Raw genomic sequence first — 26351 nt, forward strand, 5'->3', positions numbered from 1 at the left:
TAAAAGGTAATCTTCTTTCTTAACTAATGATAAATATTAATATAAACATTTAAATTTAATCTACAAAACATTTCGATATTCTATGCATAAAATGCGATTTCTATGACGGTCTCTCACAGTTTTATATCTTAGCAGCTACATCAATAATAAATATTCAAAATATTTTTGACTTGTAGTTTGTATTTTTAGCCGCGACATAACAACTCATAGAAAGGCTCAGTTTCTTTTCTATATACAAACCTTTAGCTCATAGCTGCTCTATCTCTTGTCCTATTTTAAATCTATTTATAGCCGCGGCTATTGAGAATTCCTTCTTGTTCACAACGTTAAACATTGGCTAATTTTCAATGCATATTTATTTTCTAAGTATTTAAATCCTTTTTCACTATCCTATGTTCTAGTTTTCCTGCTATTTAACAGAAACATTAGTGACTTGCTACTTTCATAGTTCCCGTATTATGTTCACTATTCAAACATTTTTTTTGCTCTCTTCTGTTTTCAGTCACTAAAAACGTTTTCATTGTTTCTCAGTTTACTGTACTTTTTAACAGTTTAAAACTTTTTTAGACAGTTTACGTTTTGTTTTTTGCATTTTTTGGCTACTGAAAACATTTATGACTGTATGGACGTTTATTCTATTATTTGAAACTGGACTCAACAGATAGCCTGATGTGGCTTTGCAAAAAGCAAACACACACACATTATTTGAAACATTCATTTTTGAGTAAATATTTGCTGTGGTTTGAATATTTTTAATTTCCTGATGCCTTTAAACTTCTTGCATCATTTGTAATTTTGAAACCATTTTTCACTGAATGATAGATATAACAGTAATTTTATCTTTTGAAATTACTTTAAAAATTCGGACATAACTTATTAATACGTTTTTGTTGTCGAAACTAGTTTACTTTACTGCTTTGTTTAAGCCTAACATTAATTTTTGAAGTAAGTTTTTAATTGCTTAGACAAATAGTTTAAATCCTCGTCTTGCTTTAGTGGTTAATTTTCGGGTATCTGTTTTCAGTGCTTACTGTTTAAAATTAGAAGTTTGTTATCAATAACGCGAAAATGTTCAGAACATAATATACCTCATGTTATATCATATTTGTTTGTATGCGATATGTAGGACATGGTGTTAATTGAAATTAAATAGAAATATAAACAGAATATTGGATATATGCAGATACCCCAACAGGAAAACCTACCACTACTAGCACAACAACTACTAGCACAACCACTACTAGCACAACCACTACTACCGCAACCACTACAACCACAGCCACTACTACCGCAGCCATTACAACCACAGCCACTACTACCAAGAAACCACGTACTTGCCCAGAAACAGAAAAGCGGGATCTCAAGTGGAGGGAAACATTTCCAGGGAAGTGCAGACATATAGCATGCCCAGAAGGAACAACAGGTGACGAAACTGATTCCAGAATTATATTATATATAAACCCTAGTGCAAATTAATTGAAACAAATGGTCATTTTACAATATTTTCAGCATGGCGGCCGGTGTAGGCTCGCTGTACCCGTTGATTTCCTTTAATAGTCATTTTTTTTTCATACAGTCGGCGTCATTAGCTGTGTTTTGCAGTACGGTCGATCTATCTTTGGGATATATGACGAAATTTTGAGGAATATTACGTCATTCGAAATTGCGTTAGAAGGGCAAAGAGACCAGTCAAAAATCAACTTCTTTCCAACTCAATGAAGAAAAAACAGTATCAATGGGGTCTGAAATAAGAGAACTGGACGCAAGAACAATGGAGGAAGGTGTTATTCAGTGACGAGACTCATTTTTTCGTACAGAGTCAAAGATGTCTGCATTTTCGCAGATCTCCAGGTGAGAAACTTCAAGAATCTCACATCAATGAGTTCGTAAAACATCCCTTGAAGAAGATGTTTTGGGGCTTTTTCAGCTACTATGGCGTCGGAGGCTTACATATTGTAGAAGGTATGATGCGAGGACCACAGTACATCGAAGTTTTACAGAGAAGAGTCGTTCCAGAATTGAAAAAGATTTCCAGATGGATCTGGCATTTTTCAGCAAGATCTGGCTCCGTGCCACACATCGAAACTTGTGAAGAATTTTATGACTACAACGCAAATAAAGGTACTGGACTGGCCTGGAAACTCTCCGGACTTAAATTCTATTGAAAATCTTTGGGCGATTTGTGAAGAAAAACTTCGGAGAAAAGACTGTACTACGAAAGATAAGCTAATTGAGGCCGTAATTGAGGTGTGGTACCGTAATCCAAAAATTAGTAAAGATTGCAATCAACTCGTGGACTCGATGCCAAAGCGGATTAATGATCTTCTGAAAAATAAAGGTGGTCATATCATGAATTAATTTGTAATGTTTGGATTCTCAGAAATAAAACGCAAAAAATTGAAAACATCGTAATTTTCCGTTTTGTTTCAATTAATTTGCACATGGGTGTAGATTTTTTTCTGCGGAACCTACGGTTTTTATAGAATTTTGCATATGTGAACCTCATTAAAAGGAACTGACTAAACGTTTTCGTGATTTTATACAAGAGCATACCAGAAAGTTTTTATAATCTTTTTTTTTTCTTTCGAGACAGTCTGTTTGTTTGTTTTGCAGCTCAAATGGGCTATTGGCAATGATCTTACCTCATAGATTTGAAGCTCATTTTAACATTAAATGCCATCAGACTTAGCGCTGAGCCATCCGATGGCATTTTTGAAGAAAAACACGCAATAAAAATATTTTCGCCAATAAACAATCTATTTGGCGTTATAGAGGTAGACGACGCTTCAGCAGAAATAGGTTAAAAGGCTTATAACGATACAAATAGGGTTTTGATTATCGCGACGGGCAAGTACAGTTAGCCCATTGTTGAGTTTTGTGCTTAACTTCAACCTCCCTTCCCCAGTGGCACAGCAGTACATCTGCTGAATTACAACTTTAGCTAAAAACCAGGTTTCGATACCCGTGGTAGGTAGAACACAAATAACCCATTTTGTAGCTTTGTATTTAAATACAGACAAATGAATCTTAGCAAACATTTACCAAAACAATGACGCAAAAAACAAATTGTGTTGCCTAGTGGATAATGTTTTGGGTTTGGTATCGAAAGGTCCAGAGTCAAAAACGAGATGCCACTTAACATGCTCCGTATTCAAATTCAGGCGCGCTATAAAAAAAAGTGAAAATCTATCTAGTTATCGGATCAAAGATCTGGAAAAAAACTACTTTGTCTAATTAAACGTACAGTCCTCCTGTTTAACATCCTGTAGATTTTGAAGTAAAGACCATAAAATGTCGATCAATCAGAACTTTAGTTTCATTACCGATTATGAGAAAAAAATACTAATTACATAACTTGTAGGCATAATGTTCCTGCGTTACAAAAACTGACAGAAAATGGATTTACATCATAGCAGTCAAACCTGAAACCTTTACATTACGCTAGACGTTTACTAGAGTATTTTTATTATGAAAGTTGAACTATTCAACTGAGAATTTGTAATGAGTTCAGAGATTTTTGTTTGTTCCAACTTTTGGGTTACTCTTAGTAATAGACTAGTAAAATTTGATGGTAACTCTTATAGTATACCTATGCCCCAAAAGTGCGGAAAGATTTTTTTATTCTTTTTAACGTAACATCTCGGGACAATAACTGGCACCTATTGGTCCATCTCGGCTGTTTCACACTCTAAACTAAATTAACTTTAAAAAACAACAACAACCTTAAAGCCAGCTCTTATCGTTTATATACTTATCACGATTGTTCTTCAATTCATTTAAATTTACTGCCTCTATAACATCTGAAGGCAACCCATTTCAAAGACCAGCCACCCTGTTTAGAAAAATAAAAGTCTTAGCTGAAGATGACACCTACACTTCAAAAATCTATACTTGTGTGTCCTGTTCCAAAATCTATACTTGTGTCCCCTGTTCCAAAATCTATACTTGTGTCCTCTGTTCCAAAATCTATACTTGTGTTCATGAAAAAGGTGATACATCAGCACTAACAATTCCATTTACAGACATCATTCATGTAACCCTTTTCTGAACCCTTATTAATAATTCGATGCTTATCTGTTTTTACGTGAACTGTTTGCGAACAATAAATCCCCGGATTAATAGTCCGGGTAGACTAACCCTAAGCCAGACTACCTTACTGGTTCATGGATGATTGAACATCTGTAATTGAAATCTGTAGCAGTAGTATATAGTGGACTTGTTGAATGGAGTGTTAGAGCGTTAATCATATTCTGTTGAACGTGAAAAGTCTCCTGAAGGATATTAATATTGGAGTGTATTTTACACCATTTTATAGTTTAGTCTTATTAGAGTTTTCCTGTTATTATAGGTAACGCCACCTGGTGCTGTGATTCAAAAACAAGCGAATGGGTGAGTGATGGTCCTGATTTGAGCGATTGCAAGTCGATAGCACTAAAAGACATTTTCGACAAGGTAAGTCGTTTTATTGGAGCATTGCCAGAACCAATAAAAATCACGTTATAGATGAACTTACCCAAACAACTTTGAAAACGTTACACTTCAAATTATAACCAAAAGACAACATGCTATATGTTTAGGGAATCGTCAAAGTAATTGAAAGATGTAACATAAGGAAGATGTTGAATTTACAGGTTGTACAACATATCAACTGCATAAGTTAAAGACAATGAAAAGGGTACAATTTGAATATTCTTACAATATGTCAAACACGCAAATTAAAGAAAACGATACACAACTTGACACTGATAAATTATTGGAGTATGTCAAGGCCCCGCATATCCAGGTGGGTTGAGGCGTTCGACAGGTAATCTGAGGGTCGCGAGTTCGAATCCCCGTCACACAAAACATGCTCGCCTTTTTCACCCGTGGAGACGTTATAATGTGACGGTCAATCCCACTATTCATTGGTAAAAGAGTAGTCCAAGAGTTGACGGTGGGTGGTGATGACTAGCTGCCTTCCCTCTAGTCTTACACTGCTAAATTAGGGACAGCTAGCGCAGATAGCCCTCGTGTAGCTTTGCGCGAAATTCCAAAACAACCAAGCAGTATGTCAAATATATAAATTATAAGAAGTTGCTACTGTACAGTTTGAAAATTGTTACACTATATATAAAGTGAAGAAAGCTACACAGTTTGGTAATTGTCACAATACATCAAGTATACAAATTACTAGCGTATACCCCGCCAGAATTGAGGAGTTAGTACTACCTCCCCTACCCAAGGTATACCTTAACCTAACATTTCATAACTAAATGAAATAAAAAATTTTAGAAAATCAAGATTCACCAACAAAGAGGCAGAGGTTTGTAGTCGAGGTAGTCAAATGTAGATGACTTTATTTATGAGTCAACCAAAATTAAGATAATTCATGAAATTAATTCGCGGGAGTTTTTCGAATAATTACACAGGCCGGAGAATTTAAAGTTCATAAAAGTTATTTTGGTTTTAGTAACAGATTTTCCATAATTCAGCTATGCGGATTTCGAAAATAGTATTAATTTTTTTCTTTCAAGTAAGGATTTTTTTACAAATCGGAAAGAAAGAATTCTTACTTAGGTCAAATTATTATCTCGTATAGCACATTGAAGATATTTTGTTTTATTATGTTTTAGTTCTAGAACGATGGATCCGACTCTGACGTCGTGATCGGTCTAGAAAAGTCTATACCCAGTGGTTGTTGACATTTGAGGCATAACAAAATGTGACCCGATTTCAATGAAACTGATTCACTTATGTAAAAGTACATATGACGTTTTGTGAAAAATATGTACGTATGTACGTGATGGAGAAAAATGGATATCATTTTCGGATTCAGTGTACAGGAATTACTGTAGAACATGTAAAACTTTGAAGACAATAAAACCATCGAAGACCTAAGTTATTGTTAAAAATAAGTTAGATTAACAACTTCTATTACATAGAAACCCCAGTGCGTTTGGGTAACACTACGTTCCAACAATGATTTTTGTGTCATATAGCTAAGCAACAAAAGTATACCTTAGTATTGTTGTTTGTCTTTATACTGAATGTATACAATAAAACTGATAAAATATTTGTTGATTTCTCAGTTTAGACTCTCCGTTACCTAAATAAGTTTGTTTTTATTTAAAACGCTGGTTATGTAACAGAAAATTGCTTAATTCAGAAACGATTTAAGTTTTTTATTTTCATGATAAATTTTATGCACTTTGATCTAGGATGGGTGTTCACAGTTTTCATGCTTATTATACCAACACTCGATACACTTATAAGGCATCACGACAACATCGCATCCCCGTCACTAAAAATCGTAATTGGCAGGCAGTAATCGAACTATTCGATTTGGATAAATGTATTTTCGCTTTTATCACACCTAATTCCAGAAATCAAGCGTGATGTGGCGTTATACAGGTTAAATAACAAACAAAACTCTACAAGTCGAAAATTATTATAATATTTCAAATATTATAAATTAAAGAAAGGTGTAAAACTCGGAAATTATTACAATTTTCCAAATATACATAGATTACAGTAAACCGTAAAACGTGGAAATTAGTAGAATGTGTTAAGTCCTCTGGAGGTATAGTGGTATGTCTACTCGTTTTTACAACAAGAATTTGGTTTGGTTTGAATTTTGCGCAAAGCCATACGGGGGCTATCTGCGCTAGCCCTCCCTAATTATGCAGTGTAAGACTAGAGGAAAGGCAGTTAGTCATCACCACCCACTTGCGCTACTCTTTTACCAACGAAATGTGGGATTGACCGTCACATTATAACACCACCCCGGCTGAAAGGGGGAGCATGTTTGGTGTGGCGCTGTCTTCCTGATGCTCAATAACTGAACAGGAAATAATAATAAAAAAGGTTTATAAACCTAAAGTCATTCATCTCAAGTTTTGAAATGAAAAATATTTTTAAAAGCCTCCAGTGACATGTCTGCGAGCTTACAATGCTATTAACTGGGTTTCGATACCCGTGGTGGCCAGAACACGGATGACACATTGTGTAGCTTAGTGCATAACTACAAACAAAATTAAAAGAAAGTGGTGAAATTAAAGTTATAACAAGTCTTGGAATTGTTAGAGATGAAATGATGAAAAGATCTTATTGCTATAACTTCCTGCTATACTATCTTAGAAAATAATGAAACAACAGTTTTTCATGACATAGGCAGTTCTAAATGCGAGCTCGGCATGGCGAGGTGGGACAAGGCGTTCGACTCGTAATCTGAGGGTCACGGGTTCGACTACCCGTCCCAACAATCGTGCTCGCCCTTGTAGTCGTGGGGGCGTTATAATGTGAGAGTCAATCCTACTATTCGTTGGTAAAAGAGTAGCCTAAGAGTTGGCGGTGGGTGGTGATGACTAGCTGCTTCCCTTTATTCTTACACTGCTAAATTAGGAACGGCTAGCGCAGATAACCCTCGTATAGCTTTGCGAGAAATTCAAAAGCAAACAAACAATTCTAAATAAAAAAAGAAGACAAAAACACAAGACTTAGGTTTTCCAGTTAATGGTTAAAAGCTGACTCAAACGTGCAACAGTTGTTTGTTGGTCGAAATGGGTTCAGTTGCAGATTCCTAATTTTTTTAAGGGCAGCAAGGAATGAAGTCCATAATAAATTATGACACTCGTTGTCTTGTCAACAAAGAAGAACTACTAAGAATATGAACTTAATATTCGGTGTTTTGATTTTGGCTGCAAGGTTTCCGGCACAGCAAACTACTTACTGTTGTCAAAGGATTAAAAATTATCAGCTAATATATCACCTGAAGGCATTTCGTCATTAAAAAAACATTAAAGATATCAAGAAAGACAACATAATAAACACAACATGTGATGCTGAAAAATTGTACCTGATTAAGTAATTGATATAGTAATGGCAATCTGCACTTAAATGGCATCATTTCTTCGCAGAAATTTATAAAACTCAAAATATTGTTTTTCTTGAAGTCATGATCACATCTTCATATTTGTAAGTAGAAAGGTGTTGGATATTCGGCCATGTTTATTCTGGTAAGGTCTCACTTGGGACAGCGGTAAGTTTACGGATGTTCAATACTAGATCCGTATATCTATTCCCGCGATGGACACAGCATATAACTAAATGTGGCTTTACCTCAAACAAATGAACAATCCTGGTAAACAAACACTTTTATAAGAATTACCATACAAGAGATACATGAGCATTACATGATAAACGATATCCAGACTGATTTGATTCCACTGTTGTCCAACAAGATCCAATCTTATGTGCTGCCCCCTGTTAGAAATGCCAAGTATTACGTGATCGTACTCGACTATGATACAGACACAGAGCCTCTCAGGACAAACAACAATGATTATCTGTTTGTTACAGTTAGTGAAGCACCTGCAACTGAAGATGATAAGGTCAGTACTGTATAGCACTTGTGATTTTTTTTTTGCAGCCTAGGATGCAACTTTTTATACCGAAACAGAGACAAAGCGTATAATTCCAGTTTGTTACTTCATATCATCATTGTTCTCAAGCGAAAGCTGCTAATCATTTCGCGATGAGAAAGTACAATCGATGCTAAATAGGGTCTACGACTGAATCAAGGACACTTCCAGAACGCTCTGACTGCAGAAGACAAACTATCACAGAAGCCAGAAGAATAAAATCGTGACTGCAGCAAAAGTAATTGTTGCTAAGAAACCAAGTTTTAAATTTGTGATTATTCTGAATGTGTCACATCAACGTCGCTAGAAAGCATTGGCAAAATAATTATGATGACGTGTTTGAAGCTACTCCATAAAAACAAAATAAATATACGTATTCCTTATTTAGTACACGAAGAATGAAGGTTTGTAAACGTATTGGTAAACACAAGGGATTTTGTAGTAGGAATGGAAATTACAGAAATATTTTCTTAAAAATAGCAGATATAATAAGGTATATATTATTTCCTTATGGATAACAAAATGATTCATATTACTTCTTTATAAATAACAATAAGGTGTATATTATTTCTTATAAATAACAATAAGGTTCATATTACTTTCTTATAAATAACAATAAGATACATATTTCCATATAAATAACAAGAATGTTCATGTTTCTTCCTTATAAAAAACAATAAGGTATATATTGTTTCTTTATAAATAACAGTAACGTTCATATTACTTCCTGTTCCTAAAAACCCGTGTCTGTGGTTCATTATATTTCCATATAAGTTACAAAAGGCTCATATTACTCTGTGATAAACCAGTAATATGTTTAAGATTCTTCTATAACAAACCAACGAGATAATTCACATTATTCCTTAACAAACCACCATCATGATACACAACATTCCGTAATGCCATCATGATTCAAAGTAATCCCATAATAAACTACCAAACTGATTCGGAGTATTTTCTAACGAACCTTCACTAAGATTCAGCTTGTTTCTATGATTCATATTTTCCACAAAAAGTCACCAATGTGATAAATAATATTCCTTGATGTATTTCGTGGTAGCTGAAGTTTTGTCGTGACAACAGTAACATACATTGAAAACATTCAATCTGGACACATTTTAAACGAACATTTTACGTTTATTTATTACTTTCTTTGTATACACGATATCTGTTAAGCAGAATTATTGATTAATAGATTAACGGCTGAATATGTTGTTAATTGCATAAATACGCAATAGATGAATCAACTGATTATAATTATTTCAATTTTCAGTTTTCTTGTATTTTAACTGTGTATGTAGTTCTAGTTATATAGATTAGTTTTATTAATTAATGAGGCAGTTTTGATCAGAGATTATTGATAAACAATATTATATATATCAAGATTGAAGAAAACGGAATCCAGGACACCCTGAATGAATTACGAGATTTCGTTAAAAACGAAACAAGAGGTCAGGAAGGGGACATACTTACTATTACAGACTTCTTGAATAAAGCGACAGAGTTTTTCGAGAAAGAATCGGCTAATCTGACTCAAGAGGAAAAGAAGGAAAAAGCCACAAACATCACTAACGTTGTAGTTGATACATGTAGCGAAATTATTGATAAAGAAATGTCCTGGCAGAAAGTACCACAAGTAGGTGTACTATCTTTGTTGATTATAAGTTCAAAGAAAGTGAAGTAAATATTTGAAACATCGTAACAATACCAATCATACTTTGTAGAGTATGACATCTTACACTAAACTGTTTATTTGAACTTTGGAAACTATTCTTTTACGAAATAACGTAATACAGAAAACAAACATGATGTTTTTTCGTACTCTTAATTTTCCTTATTAACATGTAATATTTGAGTAAATGGTAGAAAGTACGAATATTTCGATAGGTGGTGAGTGTCCAATCAGAAGTTTAAGACGGAGTTATCTGGCTCTGTAGACCAGAGACCATTTTACCATGCTCTTTTCTTTGATCCAAGTAGTCGTTACAGCGTGAGGGTGACCCACTTAGGTCATACTATTTCTCCACTATTTATCCCCTCTTCGCTTATCTTGTACTTCACTCAGAAACAACCTTCATGTTCCCTGTTTCGTAACTGCTGCTGAATCAGTCCCCTCCTTCTGTTCTCATCCTCATTTGAGGGATGGTCTTCATTCAGAGATACCAGAAATTTACACTGTACACAGACGTGTTTCTCTTTGAGCCGAAGCGTCTTTGATCTCTCTAACGGCTATCTTTTCGAGAAGCTGGTGTGATCACACACACATTCCTGCTGCACTTGTAACACCTTGAACATTTTACCGGTTTCTTTTGAGTCCAACCTCATTTTCATAACATCAAAAACAAACACTCAAAGATTCTGACTCGTTGTCTCAGCTGTTCCTTACAAAACGTTTGGGATATATTAGTGTTTCATAGTTAAAATATTACAATATTACAAAAAAAAAACACACAACTATACTGACAAAAACAGTCATAAGTTTTTTGAATGTTATCAAATTATAGGTTAGCGAAACCTCTAGATTCTTAATAAAATAATGCATAGTGATGCTGATTTTCAGAAGAAGAAAAAGACTAAATGCCGTGTATGGTTTATACAAAGTGCTTTATCATTTCTGCCGCCATTGAGTCTGAGATTACTTGTTAATATGTAACATAACAATGAAGAGACTTAAAGAAACGACAAAAGCTACATTTAGTGGAGTTATACTATAAAAGTAATATATATGTGAGCATATTATTCTTCCTTTAAAATTCTGGAACTGCACCTTCAACATTTAAAGATGTCTTACTTTTCCGACAGATCCGTCGATCAGAAATCGTCTCCAACCTTTTCCAAGCTGTGGACAACGGAGGATTCTTACTGGCTTCAACATTAAACAGGACAAATACGACTGTTAAGAAGGGTAACTTAGGTAATGACTGATTTAGCTGGACTTATAAATAGTATAATATTTTATTCTCTGTGTAGCAAAACACACTAAATACGTGGGTGTTGTACTGTATAAGTTATATAGTTGTGAATACAAAACACATTAGTTAACAGAGACCATCTCTCTAACGTGCTTTCTCTCTCTACGTTTAAGATAATTTTGTATGGGGCTGGGAATCCTAAGTTCCTGACACTACTGAAACTTAACAAAGCCTAAAGTCTATAGTGAGCACTCTTTGAAGCAAATTATCTTTATTTTACTCAAGTCTTTAAAAAAATGTCAGAGTTTTTTAAACTTAAGTTACTTATACTTAAATATTCCATTCTTTAGATTTTGTTGCTTGTATATTCTATCGTTCAAAAATATATCAAAATTTATTGTAATGGTTTTTCTCACTCTCAATATTTTGTACGAAATCTGTGCATTCAGATAGACGTTAGTGCATTTCCAGTAGTTCGTTGTTTTTTTAAATCAATATACCAAAATAACTTAAACGGCTTATACGCTAATAACGAGTAGAAGCATTAATAACTTACTAATACACTATTACATTACTGTGATAAAAAGTTTACAACTCTCTTTTTATAGAAGGATATAAAAACGGCTTAATTAGACTGAAAACAAACGATCATTTCCAGTTGTATTTTATTAGCTGAGTCATCCCTTAGTTGATAAGACTTGACAGACAAATATATATAATTTATTAATTGATGAGAGCAACAGACTGAGCTATGTAACTTTTGCTCTGTATGCGAATCAGTAAAAGGTTGAAGTTTTTAAGAGAAAGATCTAACGTTAGGTTAGAAACCTACCTTGTTATTAGCTGTGAACTACAGTACTGAACAATACGAGCTATCGTTAGCTCAAGCTAACTGAATGTATAGATAATATAGCACTTGTTTCCTTGTATAGCAGAAAACACAAAGTACGTGGATGTTCTACTGTAAAAATTATATAGTGAACTATAGCACTGTGCAATACCAGCTCTAATTAATCCAAGTTGTGAAATATAGTACTAAGCACTAATAGTTTTCATTAGTTTACAGTGTGAACTATAATGTACTGAGCAACGCAGCTCTTGTTAGTCCAATCTGTGAACTATAACACTGTGCAATACTAGCTCTAATTAGTCCAAGTTTTGAAATATAGTACTGATCATTATCAGTTCTCATTGGCTTAGGCTGTGAAATACCAGCTCTCATTAAGCTGTGAACCATAGTACTGAGAAATACCAGCTCTCATTAAACTGTGAACCATAGTACTGAGAAATACCAGCTCTCATTAAGCTGTGAACCATAGTACTGAGAAATGCCAGCTGTCATTAAGCTGTGAACCATAGTACTGAGAAATACCAGCTCTCATTAAGCTGTGAACCATAATACTGAAAAATACCAGCTCTCATTAAGCTGTGAACCATAGTACTGAAAAATACCAGCTCTCATTAAGCTGTGAACCATAGTACTGAAAAATACCAGCTCTCATTAAGCTGTGAACCATAGTACTGAGAAATACCAGCTCTCATTAGCCCAGACTGTGAACATGCTGAGGAACACCAACTCATAATAGTTCAAGTTGTGAACTATGGTACTGAGGAAAACCTGCTCTCATTAGCTCGCTTATTTGGTGATACACAGATTCTTAACCAATTGATCTAGTTAGAAATTGTGGTTCTTAGATGCTCATTATATCAGCTCACTGTCAAATGTGTGTTTATATGTTTTTAAGGTAAAATTTCCATCACGGTGAAGTGAAGAGAGCATGTCAGTTTCAGCTGGACTGTTGAATGTTCTCAGGTTATATATAGAACGATATAATATAATGATGTACAAATACCTAATAACAAGATATTTCGTTGGATTGAATTTTTGGTAAAAACAAAACCCTGATTATAATTATATTTTGAATAGTTTAGCTCTCGACTTCTAAGAAGCATACTAAAATTATTCTTGTTTTTTTGTGTTCCAGTGTTAGAAGTCGCCAAGATCGTACGAGAAGACTATGTTAACAAAACACTCCGATTACCTCTGAACGATCAAATGTCTGCAACTTTCACTCATTCCGCTTCTGTTCTTCTTCCTCAAGGGTTTGTAAATACACTTGAGGAGGGAGAGGGGATTCCTTTGGTATATACACGGTACAGTGGAGTTAACAAGGTGTTTGGAGAAACTTGTTCTGAAAGGTATCGAATAACATTTTCGATTGTTATGATATACAATATTTTGTATAAAATACCACCTTATGAAGTGAAGCAAGACAGGTGAAATCATTTATCTATTCTGTAACTCGTGAGTTTTTGTTTATTTTTAATTAGAAACTGTTTTTTAAAAATATACCCCATAGTGTGGTTGCTGGGTGACTTTGAATTCAGTTAGAATTATTCAATAATTTTCAGATTTAGCCACAAATGTAAGTAACACACATTAAACATTATATACAGTTTTATAAGTAATGGTTTGATTTTTGAATTTCGCGTAAAGCTACACGACGGCTATCTGCGCTATCCGTCTCTACTTTAGCAGTGTAAGACTAGAGAAAAGGCAGCTAGTCATCACCACCCACCGCCAACTCTTGGGCTACTCTTTTACCAACAAATAGTTGGATTGACCGTCACATCATAATACCCCCACGACTGAAAGGGCAAGGGTATTTGGTGTGACGGAAATTCGAACCCACGGCTCTCGGATAACGAGTCGAGTGCCTTAACCACCTGGCCATGCCGAGCCATTATAAGTAATGTCATAAATTTTTGTTTGAGTCCATTCCTTGGGTGAGAAGGCTTCAGACATAAAATATAACATCTTCAAAGAAACAGATTTGTTTTGTTTTAAATTTCGTGCAACGCCACACGAGAGTTGTCTGCGCTAGTCGTTCCTAATTTAGAAGTGTAAGAGCACCTAGTTATCACCACCTACCTCCAACTCTTCGGCTACTCTTTTAACAACGAATGGTTGGATTGACTGTCATTTTATAACGCCCCCACCGCTGAAAGGGCGAGCATGTTTTGTGCGGCGGGATTCGATCCCATGCCAGTTCAGAGGAACAGAACAAGCGAATTTGGACTGTAAACAATTCCGTTATTTGAAACTACCACATGTAAGAGTTTCAATAGTAACCACGACTTTCCAAGATATAGTACAATTTAAAGTGAAATAACATGTTAAAGTTCAATACGCGAAACGGCTGTATTTTACTATCTCTCCTCCTAGTGTTGATAAATTGCACACACTTTGTTCTGTTTGACTTATCAAATTGATTTTGAAAGCATTACATTGTGAAAAGTTAAGAAATACCTCAAATATAACAAATGACAAGTCAGAATTTAGAAATTATCTTTTCTGACACAACCCAATCTCAACCCCAAACTGCCTACATTATGTAAATCTCTCAAAATTAGATGCTTTTTAGAAGAACACAGCAGTGCTTCTAGTAGCCTGGCTTTTGAGATCCATTTAATCTAATTAGTCCAATCATTATGTTGTAGGCCATGTTTGTTGTAGACTACAATCGACAAAGGTTTTTGAAATGCTATGAATGTTGTCCTTTTAACTGAATGTGCATTCTTCACTGATTAAGCCCCAATCTTTCAACACTGTTGATACTATTATTGAATCACGTCTTTAGCAAAAATCGTTCCGAACTTCGTTATCATTTATTAATAAAATTATATATATATATTTTTAATAGCTCTTGCAAGCTTCCCAGGAATATTAGCAGCCAAACAAGGCTTAACACTCCAGTCGTAGGGACTAGCTTGAAGAATAAGGGAAAAAATGTAACATTCTCAGATGGCGTTAACATCACGTTGCAACATTTAAACAACCCTTCAAAGAAGCCTTCGTGTGTATTTTGGTCGTTAGACAGAGAGTAAGTATTGTATCTCATTACTCTAAATTATGAACTTGTGTACAATGTTAAGCTATCTTGTTAACTTATTTTGAAATGATTTCACGGTTAAAAAGGACAAATCTTACAGCTGTATGCAAATTAAAAATATAGTTACTTACTTTACGATTTGACCAAACTGTTGTAATACATTCTGCAACATGTAATCAAATTTATTATACTAATTTTAATTATGTTTTCTTAGTCGGCCCACTTCCTGCCTCTTCTAGTGTATCATAATTTGAATGCGCCATCCGACGGCTAGTTTGACAGCATTTAGTAAGAAAACTATTTAACTGCATACTTCATAATACGTTCGGAAAGTTTATAGCTTGCAATGTTGTTGTTGTTATTTTTCTAATTCCTTTTTTTAGTATGAAATCATATCAAGTATTTCGTGATGACGAGAAACCCACTTGAAATAAAAATGTATTATCAAGATGACTGGTATGGGTATTAAAACTTTAATTAAAATGAAGTACAGAACAACGTTTGAACCTTCTTAGGTCATCTTCAGGTTAACAAAGAGAGTTTGCTACTGACCGTTGCTGGACACATGTCTTAGGGACGAGAGTATAAACGAGTACGGGATTGTAGGAGGCGTTGTAGTTAGATGTCCGGTTATTAATTAGTATAGGTATAAAGGTTTTCCTTCATATTGGTTTAATTTTGGTTTTAGTTGCTGTATCAGTAGGGCTTTTTTTGATTTTGCGTTTGTTTATATTTGTTTCCCTACTTAATATCTGGTTGTTTTCTGTGGTTAGGTTGTGTTTATTTAATTTGCAGTGTTCAAAAACGTGTAAAAGTTGTTGTTTTTTGTGTGTACGTTCTTTGATTATGGCTTCCATTTTTCTGCTTGTTTCTCCAACAAAGAAGTCGTGGCAGTTGTTGCATTGTATTTTATAAATAATGTTGGTGTTGTGTTTGTTAGTGTAGCTTTTACATAATATGGACTGAGTTTGTACCTGGTTTTTGAATAAATTTGGTGTTTACTAGAATCTTGTGTTTTGTTATGTTGTTTTTTTCAAATGCTGGTTACTTTGTCGCTGATATCAGGAATATATGGTATGCAGCAGTGTAAGGTTTTGTAGTTTGTTGGTATTTATGACTGTTTTTTGTTGTTGACGATGTTTCTATGTGTGTGTATAGTCGTTTTTATATTGCTTTTTAAAGGTATTTATGGTAAAACTAAACTATTCTCTTTCTGTTTTAGGTTCAAAACTTTGTGACTTTTTATCTATAAAGTATTATTAGGTTTGAGAAGCTCCAAACAGTAGAGAACCTAAAAAGTATTAAAGTAAAAACTGTTTCGAGTGAATAATTAATACATTATACCAGATATCTGTGCCTTTATTGCCAATTTATGTTCTTTATTGCAGGGGCTATTGGGATGTTTCTGGTTGTGATGTTGTACTCCAAAGTGACACTCACACAACTTGTCGGTGCACTCATTTAACAAATTTTGCTGTTATTATGGATGTGCACGATATATTCGGGAATATAAAACTGCCCAAAGCCCTGGAGATTGTTTCTATCATAGGATGCAGCTGTTCCATATTGAGTCTAATTGTCTGCCTTATAGTGTTTAACGTATTCAGGTGAGTTCAGTTTGTAAACTGGAGTTAACAAAGTTGTTTTAAAGAAGAGTAGTTAGTACATGTTTACATGCTAACTTTAGATTCTTGAATTAACTGAATCTTAGGATGAATTTCGTATAGTTGTGATATATAAGTACACTACCTATAACAATATAATGGTTGTAATGTTATAAACGTAGACCGCAGTGCCCTTCAATAGTAATTCAGGTAGTATCTGGAGGTTATGGCCTCCCCTATACTTGAATCAAAATGACCGGTCACGTGGGTATAACTAGTCATTCTGCATAAACCCCATGTAATTTGTAACGTAAAGGAAAGTTGAATTTAAACAGTCTGATAAATGAACTCGCACTGATAAGTTTGAAATGAATTTACATAGATCAGTACAAGCACCTGTCCCACATGTATAAGAGGAAATATACACATTGTGCTTACGTAGAGTGTATTGTAATAAAGGTTGTTAAATTGTACATATCATTATACCCACTCACTTTAGATCATTTTCATGTATCCAGTTACTCAACAGTTCCATACTATTTCGTTATAAATATCTTGTTGGACCTATCCTGTTGTTAAAGTTAAATCACCTTAACTTGAATTTATCACATCACCAAAAAGTTGTCAAATATATATGTATTTTCGTTTGAGTAACAATTCATTTATAAAGTGTGGACTGACAAATGTGCTGTGATAGAACTCTACACTTGGAGGTAGGAATGTCTTTGCTTTGGACGGTGCTAACGACGCTTGTAACATGAAATCATGAACATTTATTTTATAGAACAACTTCACATACCAAAATAAAAATAAAGAAAAAATTAGTTCCGCTATGGCATTCACAACTTTTTGTTTTTTAAGTAAATTTTGGGCCACCAGTAACAGCCAAAGGATTAATATGACATAAACCACTAACCTACACCATTACATTATGAGAAAATACCAAAAGTTCTACTCATTCTAATAGGTAAACTTCAAGTATTTCACGGATTTTAGCTTCTGAAACTGGTTTATATATTGACGTATTTTTTTAAATGTTAAGTATGGTTGGGATCTGTCCCAATTATCCTCTTCTGAACTCTTGTTTCTGAATGCGCAAAGTTTCCCTTGTTTGTTTGAATGAAAATTAGCAATTCCAAATGTTTAAACCAGTTTAAGTGCCACTTAATAAGAATAAATTTGCAAGTGTTTTATTATTATAGGATCCAGTGTACATTATTGTTCTCTTTTATGTGAGACAATACGACACAGACAGTATTTTTTTAATGTTAATTTTCTTAATAAAACTTGTATCTCGATGACGAGAAACCCACTTGAATGTGGTTTCGATTCGTATTGCAATTCTAGACGTTTTGATTTTGTGATTTTTATCTGCTTCTATGAAGAAAGCCTTCTTCTTGGAAGAGTTTTATTCTTTTTATCCAATCCATTGCACTGTTGGGTGATGAAGGATTCACTGAGAACTACACACATATGTATATATATATATAAGTGCTAAACACAGACATTGTACTTTTGAGCATCTGTGATGGCTGTTTTCAGCTTCTTTGTTGTTAAACACAAAACTACAAATGAGATCGAACCTTTCAGAGTTATAAGCCCCAATTTATCGCTGAGCCGTGGGGTGGGGAAAAGCATTCTTTTCTACTCATATTTCCCAATGATTTTATCAACATTGTAATTGGGAAATACGTCCTTGGTAGAAAAAAATAAAAAAAATTCTGCCCTAATGTTTCGTAGTGTAGCAGTAGAACAACAGATTTTACCAATAACGTTTATTCGTACAATAGTAACTTCCTTTTTCACATTTTTGGACATCGTGCGTGTTAAACATGCTAAAGGCAGACTCATAATTTTGTCGATATTTTTCAATAAGCTGTTATTTGATTCCAAACTCTGAAGTTTACAATAAAAAGAAGGCACGTAAAGGTGAAGAATGACCCAGCGTGAAATTTTTCAGTATACATTTAATTGAAATACTAATTTCAATAAGAAAGACATACCGTTATTTCAGGTTATACAATCATTTATTCCAAAATCCAGTCATATGTCGTCTTTACTATTGTTAAAAAGCAACTACAAATATACTGAAGTATCCTTATCGAACGCAACAGTTTTTAAATGAATATATATATTTCTTAAATCGTATAAACACCACGTCTCATTTATTTCAGGCCTCTCTCAGGGCGAACATTGGTTATTCACCGCAATTTGTGTTTCTGTCTCTTGGGAGGAAACATCTTAGTAATTGGTGCGTTGGAAAGAACGGAAAACCGCGTAAGTACTGGTTTATGAGAGAAAATATATCAAATTATTATTAGAGGAAGTAATGATATAATTTAAAGAATATAACTGGCCAGCTAAATATATAACTAGAAGCTGGTGAAGTCGAAATTTTGTGTGTGTGTTTTTTGTGTTTTGCTCTGCAATAAAGTTTTGAAAGTTTTTAAAAGAAATGCAGCAGTCATATCAAAAAATAAATTTAGCAATTTGGAGAAGACAACTGGGAGAATCCATCAAATGTAAGGCTAAATCGAACGCATAATTAAAATTAGTACTACTAATGCTATCATTTCAGAATATATCACTTACTGACCGTTCATTTATATAATAATTAATAACTGTAATTGACTTCTCTCGAGAACTAACAAATTTATCATTTCTAAAGATTTATTTGAGGAAAAGGTCCTTTAATACACCTCAAAATTAATTTATTAATAATTAAATTTACAGTTAGTTTTTAATCATTGTTTTATTAAAAGTCGCTTAGTTCATTGTGAAGTGTTTAGTGATTAATCATGGAAAGTTGTGCAATAATTACCAATGCTGTGGTTTGTTTAAAAATGTATACATAGTTGTGTATGGAAGCACATCATGCTTATAAATCGTTGTTAGTCAGTTTACAAATATATACACAGATGACGCTTTATAAAACCTTTGCTTGTTAATAATCTCGTTAACGAAATCTGGTGACAGTTTCGAAGAAGGAACCTTTCATGAGTAAAATAACAAGAAATTATATCTATATAATGCTGTAAGTAAACACAATTTGAATTAATTGTTTTAATCTTAGGAAAGTGGAAAAAATTTAGAATAAACTACTTCTATTTGTAGATTTATATATAAGTATTTAAGTTTTTATATTTTAAATTATATTAAATAAAACAGTTAACCACTAACGTAAATAGGATATCTCTATTTTGCGTTAACGAACTATTAACTGATAAATCAATAATATTTAACTGCAGGTTTGGTGTTACACCATAGCCGGTTCACTCCACTTCTTTTATATGGCTGCTTTCATGTGGATGTTTTTGGAGGGAGTACACATGTACCTGTTGGTTGTCAAAGTCTTCAGGATGTCTCGTAGTTACACGGGATATTTCTATGCTGTAGGTTATGGTTAGTACCTCTAGTATCTTTACTACGTTACAGTATTCGGTATGTCTTGTATTTATGAAACTACCAAGGCTATCTGCCGCCGTCCCTTATTCCAACCAGACAGCCAGTCAGCAGCACCCATCCCACCTATCATCCATGTTAAAATATTGACTTCCACTCTTATAACGCGCCCACAACAGTGTGGGGAATACAATAATGTAATCAAGAGTATACTCTGATAAATGACGCTTATCTACTTCTAATGTAGGTGATGTAACGTATACCCACATCTGACACAAGGAGCAACGTACGTTCCTACAATGCTACACCACAAGGGAGATATTTTATGATAATGACATGAGTTTATACCCAGATCCTAAATCCAAAGCTGCACCGCAGGACCAAACAACATACAGAAGTGAGTGTAGTTACATAAAGCATATTTACCCTACAGATTACAATTAGTACGTCTGTCTATAGCTATACTTTAACACGTTACAAACATTATTGTGTTAAAATATTCAAAATATCTCCTACTTTCACAGAAAATTTCTACGGGTTATGGTCATTATGTCTATGTATAATTTCATTTTGCTCTACATTAAAAGTTAGAGGGTGTGGCCTGTTGTTATCGTGCTGACTGTGAGTCCGAAGATTAATGTTTCTACACTTTGATTGGATTCATGGGTGCATCAAATCCCACCATTAGATCAGAATAGCCCAGTTCGAAATTAGTAAAGATAGTATGGACGGCTTGTGGGTAGCTTTGCATGGATTTCCATAACAAACCAAACACTACAGATTGGAGTGTGTGACAATATTCTGTAAAGAATTAAGAGTTTCTACATTTCCGACAAGTCCCATAGAGATATGACATAACTAGATATCCCCCACCAACTCAACAGTAAACTTGAGTGTTTACTCACTAAATACTTGGTTTTGAAACACGTGGTGGACATAGCGTAGATAGCACATTTTGTAGTTTTGCGCTTAAACACACACACAAACACATAGTGCCCTGCAAAGGTATTTACCCTTTACCATTAATTTCAACTTTTGATGAAATAATGTAAACAATTTTTAATGACCTTGTTCTTATTTGAAACTCTAATGATCAAACATAACATTGTTATGTGGAAGGAGATTGAAGGTCAGCAAAACCTGCAGAGAAAATATATAAACAGACATTTGCTGATACAGTCCCCAAAGTCAGTACTTGGTGGAAGCAGCTTTGGCAGCAATTATAACTGAGTTTTATGGATAGGTCTTTACCAGCTTTAAAGGATGTTGTGGTGTAACTTTTGCCAATTCTTCTTGGCAAAAAATTTCTCACCCTGATATTGTTGGAATGCAATATCCATGTCTCACCACTTTCTGTTAGATTCAAGTCAGGAATTTGACTGAGCCATTCCAGAACATTCATTTTCTTCCTTTCAAACCAATCTCAGTGTGGCTTTGGTCCTGTGCTTCAAGTCATTGTTTTACTGAAGTATGTATTTTCGACTCAATTTTAGATTCTTGTTTCACTCAAGCAGGTTTTCCTCTATGATTCGCCTATACTTTGTACCATCCATTTTCCCCTTAATCCTAACAAGCTACCCAGTCCCTGCTGATGAAAAGTATTCCCATAACGTGATGTTGCGACCACCTCACACAGACCATCTTTATGTAAGGACCGGGATATTATCGTCACATGAACACTGAATGCCATTTCAGACATGGAACTTTGCAAGTCCTTCCAAGTTCCTGTTACCTTCACAGTGACATCACTAATCAGTTTCTTGTTTGTATATTTGCTTAGTTTGGAAAAACAGCCCGATCTGGGTAGTAATCATATCTAATTTTTTCGAATATTTTTCTAAAAATTAATTATAATCTAATAATATATGAAGTGTATTCCACTTCATAATGATGAACTTCACCACTGTCAAAGGGATAACCAGTGACTTTTCTTGTGACTATCTTAACCTGTGATTCTTTACCAATTTATTTCTGACATTGTTTGGAAAGCTCCTTGGTAGGTTTGTTGTATCATTGTGTGAGTTGTGCCTTGAACAGATGCTTTTTGCCCGACAGGGCCAGGTTGTTAAGGCGCTAGACTCGTAATATGAGGATAATGGGTTAGAATCCCGTCGCACCAAACATGCTCGCCCTTTCAACCGTAGGGGCGTTATAATACTTCGGTTAATCCCACTATTCGTTGGTCAAAGAGTAGCCCAAGTGGGCGGTGATGACTAGCTGCCTTCTCTCTAGCCTTACACTGCTAAATTAGGGACGGCTAGTGCAGATAGCCCTCGAGTAGCTTTGCGCGAAATTCAAAAAACAAACAAACAAAGAGATGCTTTTACTCTGAAGTCCAGATAAACCATTTTGATTACATTAACTGTGTGACCTCACAAACTAATCTTTCGCACCTAAACTGATTTAAGGTTTCTGTCCAAAAGGGATGAATATTTATGCAATTGAGTATATTCTAAATCCTTTGAAAATCTAACTTACATAATATCAGCATTTTTTAACTTTCCTACATTTGGAGCATATTGTGTAGATTCTAAATATAAAGTTCCAGTTGAAAGTTTCATGATTGCAATCTCAGACGTTAAGAAAATGTTGAAACTTTGCAGGAGGCGAATACTTTGCAACGTACTGTAATTAGAACTAAGATAAGGGCTTGGCATGGCCAGGTGGGTTAAGGCATGCGACTCGTAATCTTAGGGTCGTGGGTTTCTCGTCCCCGTCGCACCAAACATGCTTGACTTTTCAGCCGTGGGGGCGTGATAATGTAAGGGTCAATCCCTCTATTCGTTGATAAAAGAGTAGTCCAAGAGTTGACATAGGGTGGTGATGACTAGCTGCCTTCCCTCTACTCTTACACTGCTAAATTAAGGGCGGCTAGCGCAGATAGCCCTCGAGTAGCTTTGCGCGAAACAAAAAAAACAAACAAACTAAGATAAGCTGTACGTTAATCTGAAATAGTAAGCGAAATTCTGATGGAGAAATAAAAACTTTTTTTTGGGGGAGGTATGCATTCCTTCCCTACGTTCTATTTTAAATGCATCTAAACTGAAGTAATTTATTTTACCATATGCTAAAGAGGTTGCATATTAACTATGATTTTCCTGAATTATGATCACGCTGTTGAATCCACTGAAAACTTCTATGTCGTATGTGATGAAGGAATGTTCAAGATGTAGTTACCTACAGTTATTGTTAGTTTAATGTACATGATATATATATGTATATTTATATATGACGGGAACTAATCATTAATTTTTCTTCTCAAAATTATATTTAAATAAATGTTTTATGAACATGTTATATAAAAGTTATTTTCATTCTAATAACAGTTTGTGTGTGGAGAATGACTACCCTATTTCTAGTGTTTCACGAAAACATTTTTTACATGTATTTGGTCATCTCCTTTAAATATTGCTTGAATAACATTTCGACTACTGTATCTTTTAAAGTAACTTTCAAATTTTCCTCTTGATAAATCTTTATAGATTGAAACACGCGAAAACTGATTCTCAGAAACATGTCCCTACTTGGTCAACTATATGACCCTACAAGTTATTAATTCTGATGGTAAAGTTAGTAATTATTATTATGAATTTCAGAATCACAGCACTTATGTATTTGGTTTCTCGGGATTGGAGGAACGGCGTGCGTGGTCATCATTCACGATGCATGTCTATTGAGTAGTGAAATAAAGGCTTCCAGAAATTCAACCCTATTGACCATTGTCTGTATACATAGTGTTATAGTGTATTTATACTTGCAATGTAATATTTAATTTATTTCTATTTATCCTGGAGATCTAAACCATAAGAGGAACCCTTGAAAGTTTCAAGTCAACCAGAGCTCGTGAAGTTGACGTCAAGACAGTAACAAGAGAGAAAACGTGAAGCGACTATTACAAGTATATAAAACGGAAATGAATAAAATAAGAGATTTGAGAAACTTTCTGAAGCATTCCCAAGAATCAATGAAAGTTTCATTGTTGTTGCAGGCCTAGAAATTGGAAAATATTTATTATAGAGAAACAAACAAAAAACACCGCTTGCACAAGCTACTTTACTTTATAGAATAAGGGCACAGCCTAAGTTTTCTACAACTCACTATTCTATTTTATTGTCTATTAAAAGAGTAACGGATTCATATATATATACTGAGTTTCATTTACTGGACTCAGTTTTCTACAAGTCAAGATTCTGTTTCACTGTATAACGATAGAGAGGGAAACTCTTTCCCAACTGAGAGAGACGCTTATTTAACTGACAGAATAGTCATAAGTGACTTGATTTTGTTTGGTAAGTAACATTCGTAGGATTTCAAACCGATCACAGATAACATTTAACAAAATATAAATAATAATATATTAAACAAAATTATCTGTGCAACTAAACACACGATTTGTTTTCCATTAGGTGTACCAATCATTATCGTTGGCGTTTCTCTTGGAACAAGTTATTCTAATTATGCATCCATGAAATAGTAAGTTTACGTGTTATTAATACCACTAATAATTGCATGTTATGCATATATTTTACTGTGTTATACACGTTTGGGAAACTAGTTACAAATTTATGAAGGTATTAATTAGACCAGAGGAGTAAGGAAATGTGTCCAAGCTTTACAAATTAAAAATAATGCAATTTAACAGTAACATTTTCAATGAGCGATTCTCTTCACTTGAAACAGAAGCTATGACAGTAATTATTTTAAAAGTAATTTAAAATAAAATATATTCAGAATAAATTACCAAATAAACTCTAACTAATTGGATGTTAAATTTTATTTGGAACATTCACGGTTTTGAGAGTTTAAAATATAATGTAAGTGGCATCTCTACCGTTTCTCCATATCAACGTCTTGTATTTGTACTGCCTTGGGCCTAACAACTAAAACATTCTTTAAATACGTTATTCCCATTTTTTAAACTTCATCGTTATAGGTAGCAAATAAAAATAGCGTCTAACATTGCAGAATTTCTCCACTTTTATCGAAAATTATTTGCATTTAGTTGTATTGCAAAAATGTTGTGTTGAAACACACACACACAAATTACTTGATTCTTCATTTCTAATTGTTAAGTGAGCCTGAAACTAATATTTTATATAAACCGTTATGGTATGTAAAACCCTCCTGCATTGATCGCCCCGTTCTTCTTCCCATGTAGATGTTTCCTAATCCCAAAGTCCCTCCTCCCCCTTACCCAGTGGCTCAGCGGGAAGGCTTGGGGCTTGCAATGCTAAAATCCGGGTTTTCATACTGTTAGTGGACACATTGTATAGACATCTGCTTAATAACAAACAAAAACGTAATTCCAAATAAGTATGTCAAATACCGCTAGGCTAACTGGTCTAGTAAAGAGACACTAATGAGAGGTGATAATCCAGCAACACGTTTACCCTAGAAATAATCTCTACAAACGCAATTTGAAAATAAATGTTTAAAAAAAATCACAGGAAAACAGTGGAAAGTGAGTCATGCGATATGGAATTTACAAGAATATTAATTGACTTTCTTTATATTTTTGCAACGTGTAAGCATTAATTAAGATTTATCAAATTGCATGTAAATGTTTTTATATTATATGTATAGCTTTCTTTTAAGACTTTAAAAACTACATGCAAATTATTCATTGTGGGGCTGGTTGACACGCGCGCCAATCTAAGTGAAATGTGTTTGTTTTGAATTTCGCGCCAAGCTACACGAGGTTATCTGCGTTATCCGTCCCTAATTTAGCAGTTTTAAACTAGAGGGAAGGCAGCTAGTCACCACCTCTTACCACCAACTCTTGGGCTACTCTTTTACTAACGAATAGTTGGATTGACTGTCACATAATAACGCCCCTACAGCTAAAAAGATGAGCATGTTTGGTGTAAGGGGAATTCGAACCCGCGACCGTCAGTTTGCAATACAGTTTTTTACTCTTGTACACGACAGAGACTTTCTATCACGATGAAACTACAACAGTAAGTGACGCGTGTTTGGATGTGTTAGCGGTCATGATATCACAGCTACTAACTTCAGTATATGAAAGTTATCGGTATTGCGTAAACCTCTTCGTGACCAACCAGAGCCGGTATCTCCCAGTGAGAACCAGTATATTTGAAGCACTTAACACTTTCAGTTTGAAATGAATCAAGTGCGCTTTAA

At 34.4% G+C, this 26351-nt stretch overlaps 1 protein-coding gene across 11 annotated transcripts in view; it reads left to right on the forward strand.

Annotated features, from left to right (window-relative positions):
- The window catches only part of LOC143232287 (adhesion G protein-coupled receptor L3-like), a 70258-nt gene that overhangs the window by 32890 nt on the left and 11017 nt on the right, over positions 1 to 26351 (forward strand). For 9 of the 11 annotated variants that reach the window (XR_013017478.1, XR_013017477.1, XR_013017480.1 and 6 more), the window contains 10 exons: positions 1184 to 1423; positions 4349 to 4452; positions 9784 to 10035; positions 11202 to 11313; positions 13297 to 13510; positions 15016 to 15195; positions 16593 to 16811; positions 18983 to 19085; positions 20057 to 20210; positions 24617 to 24683. Coding sequence is in view for 7 of the 11 variants with exons in the window: in XM_076467501.1 (XP_076323616.1) it covers positions 1184 to 1423; positions 4349 to 4452; positions 9784 to 10035; positions 11202 to 11313; positions 13297 to 13510; positions 15016 to 15195; positions 16593 to 16811; positions 18983 to 19085; positions 20057 to 20210; positions 24617 to 24683 (1645 nt within the window). In the remaining 4 variants the exon portion in view is untranslated. Of the gene's footprint in view, positions 1 to 1183; positions 1424 to 4348; positions 4453 to 9783; positions 10036 to 11201; positions 11314 to 13296; positions 13511 to 15015; positions 15196 to 16592; positions 16812 to 18982; positions 19086 to 20056; positions 20211 to 23806; positions 24534 to 24616; positions 24684 to 26351 lie in introns of those variants that run through there. The other 2 variants (XM_076467499.1, XM_076467502.1) reach the window with 2 other exon arrangements.

This window comes from Tachypleus tridentatus, chromosome 11, assembly GCF_004210375.1.
Source record: "Tachypleus tridentatus isolate NWPU-2018 chromosome 11, ASM421037v1, whole genome shotgun sequence".
NCBI classification, from domain to species: domain Eukaryota; kingdom Metazoa; phylum Arthropoda; class Merostomata; order Xiphosura; family Limulidae; genus Tachypleus; species Tachypleus tridentatus.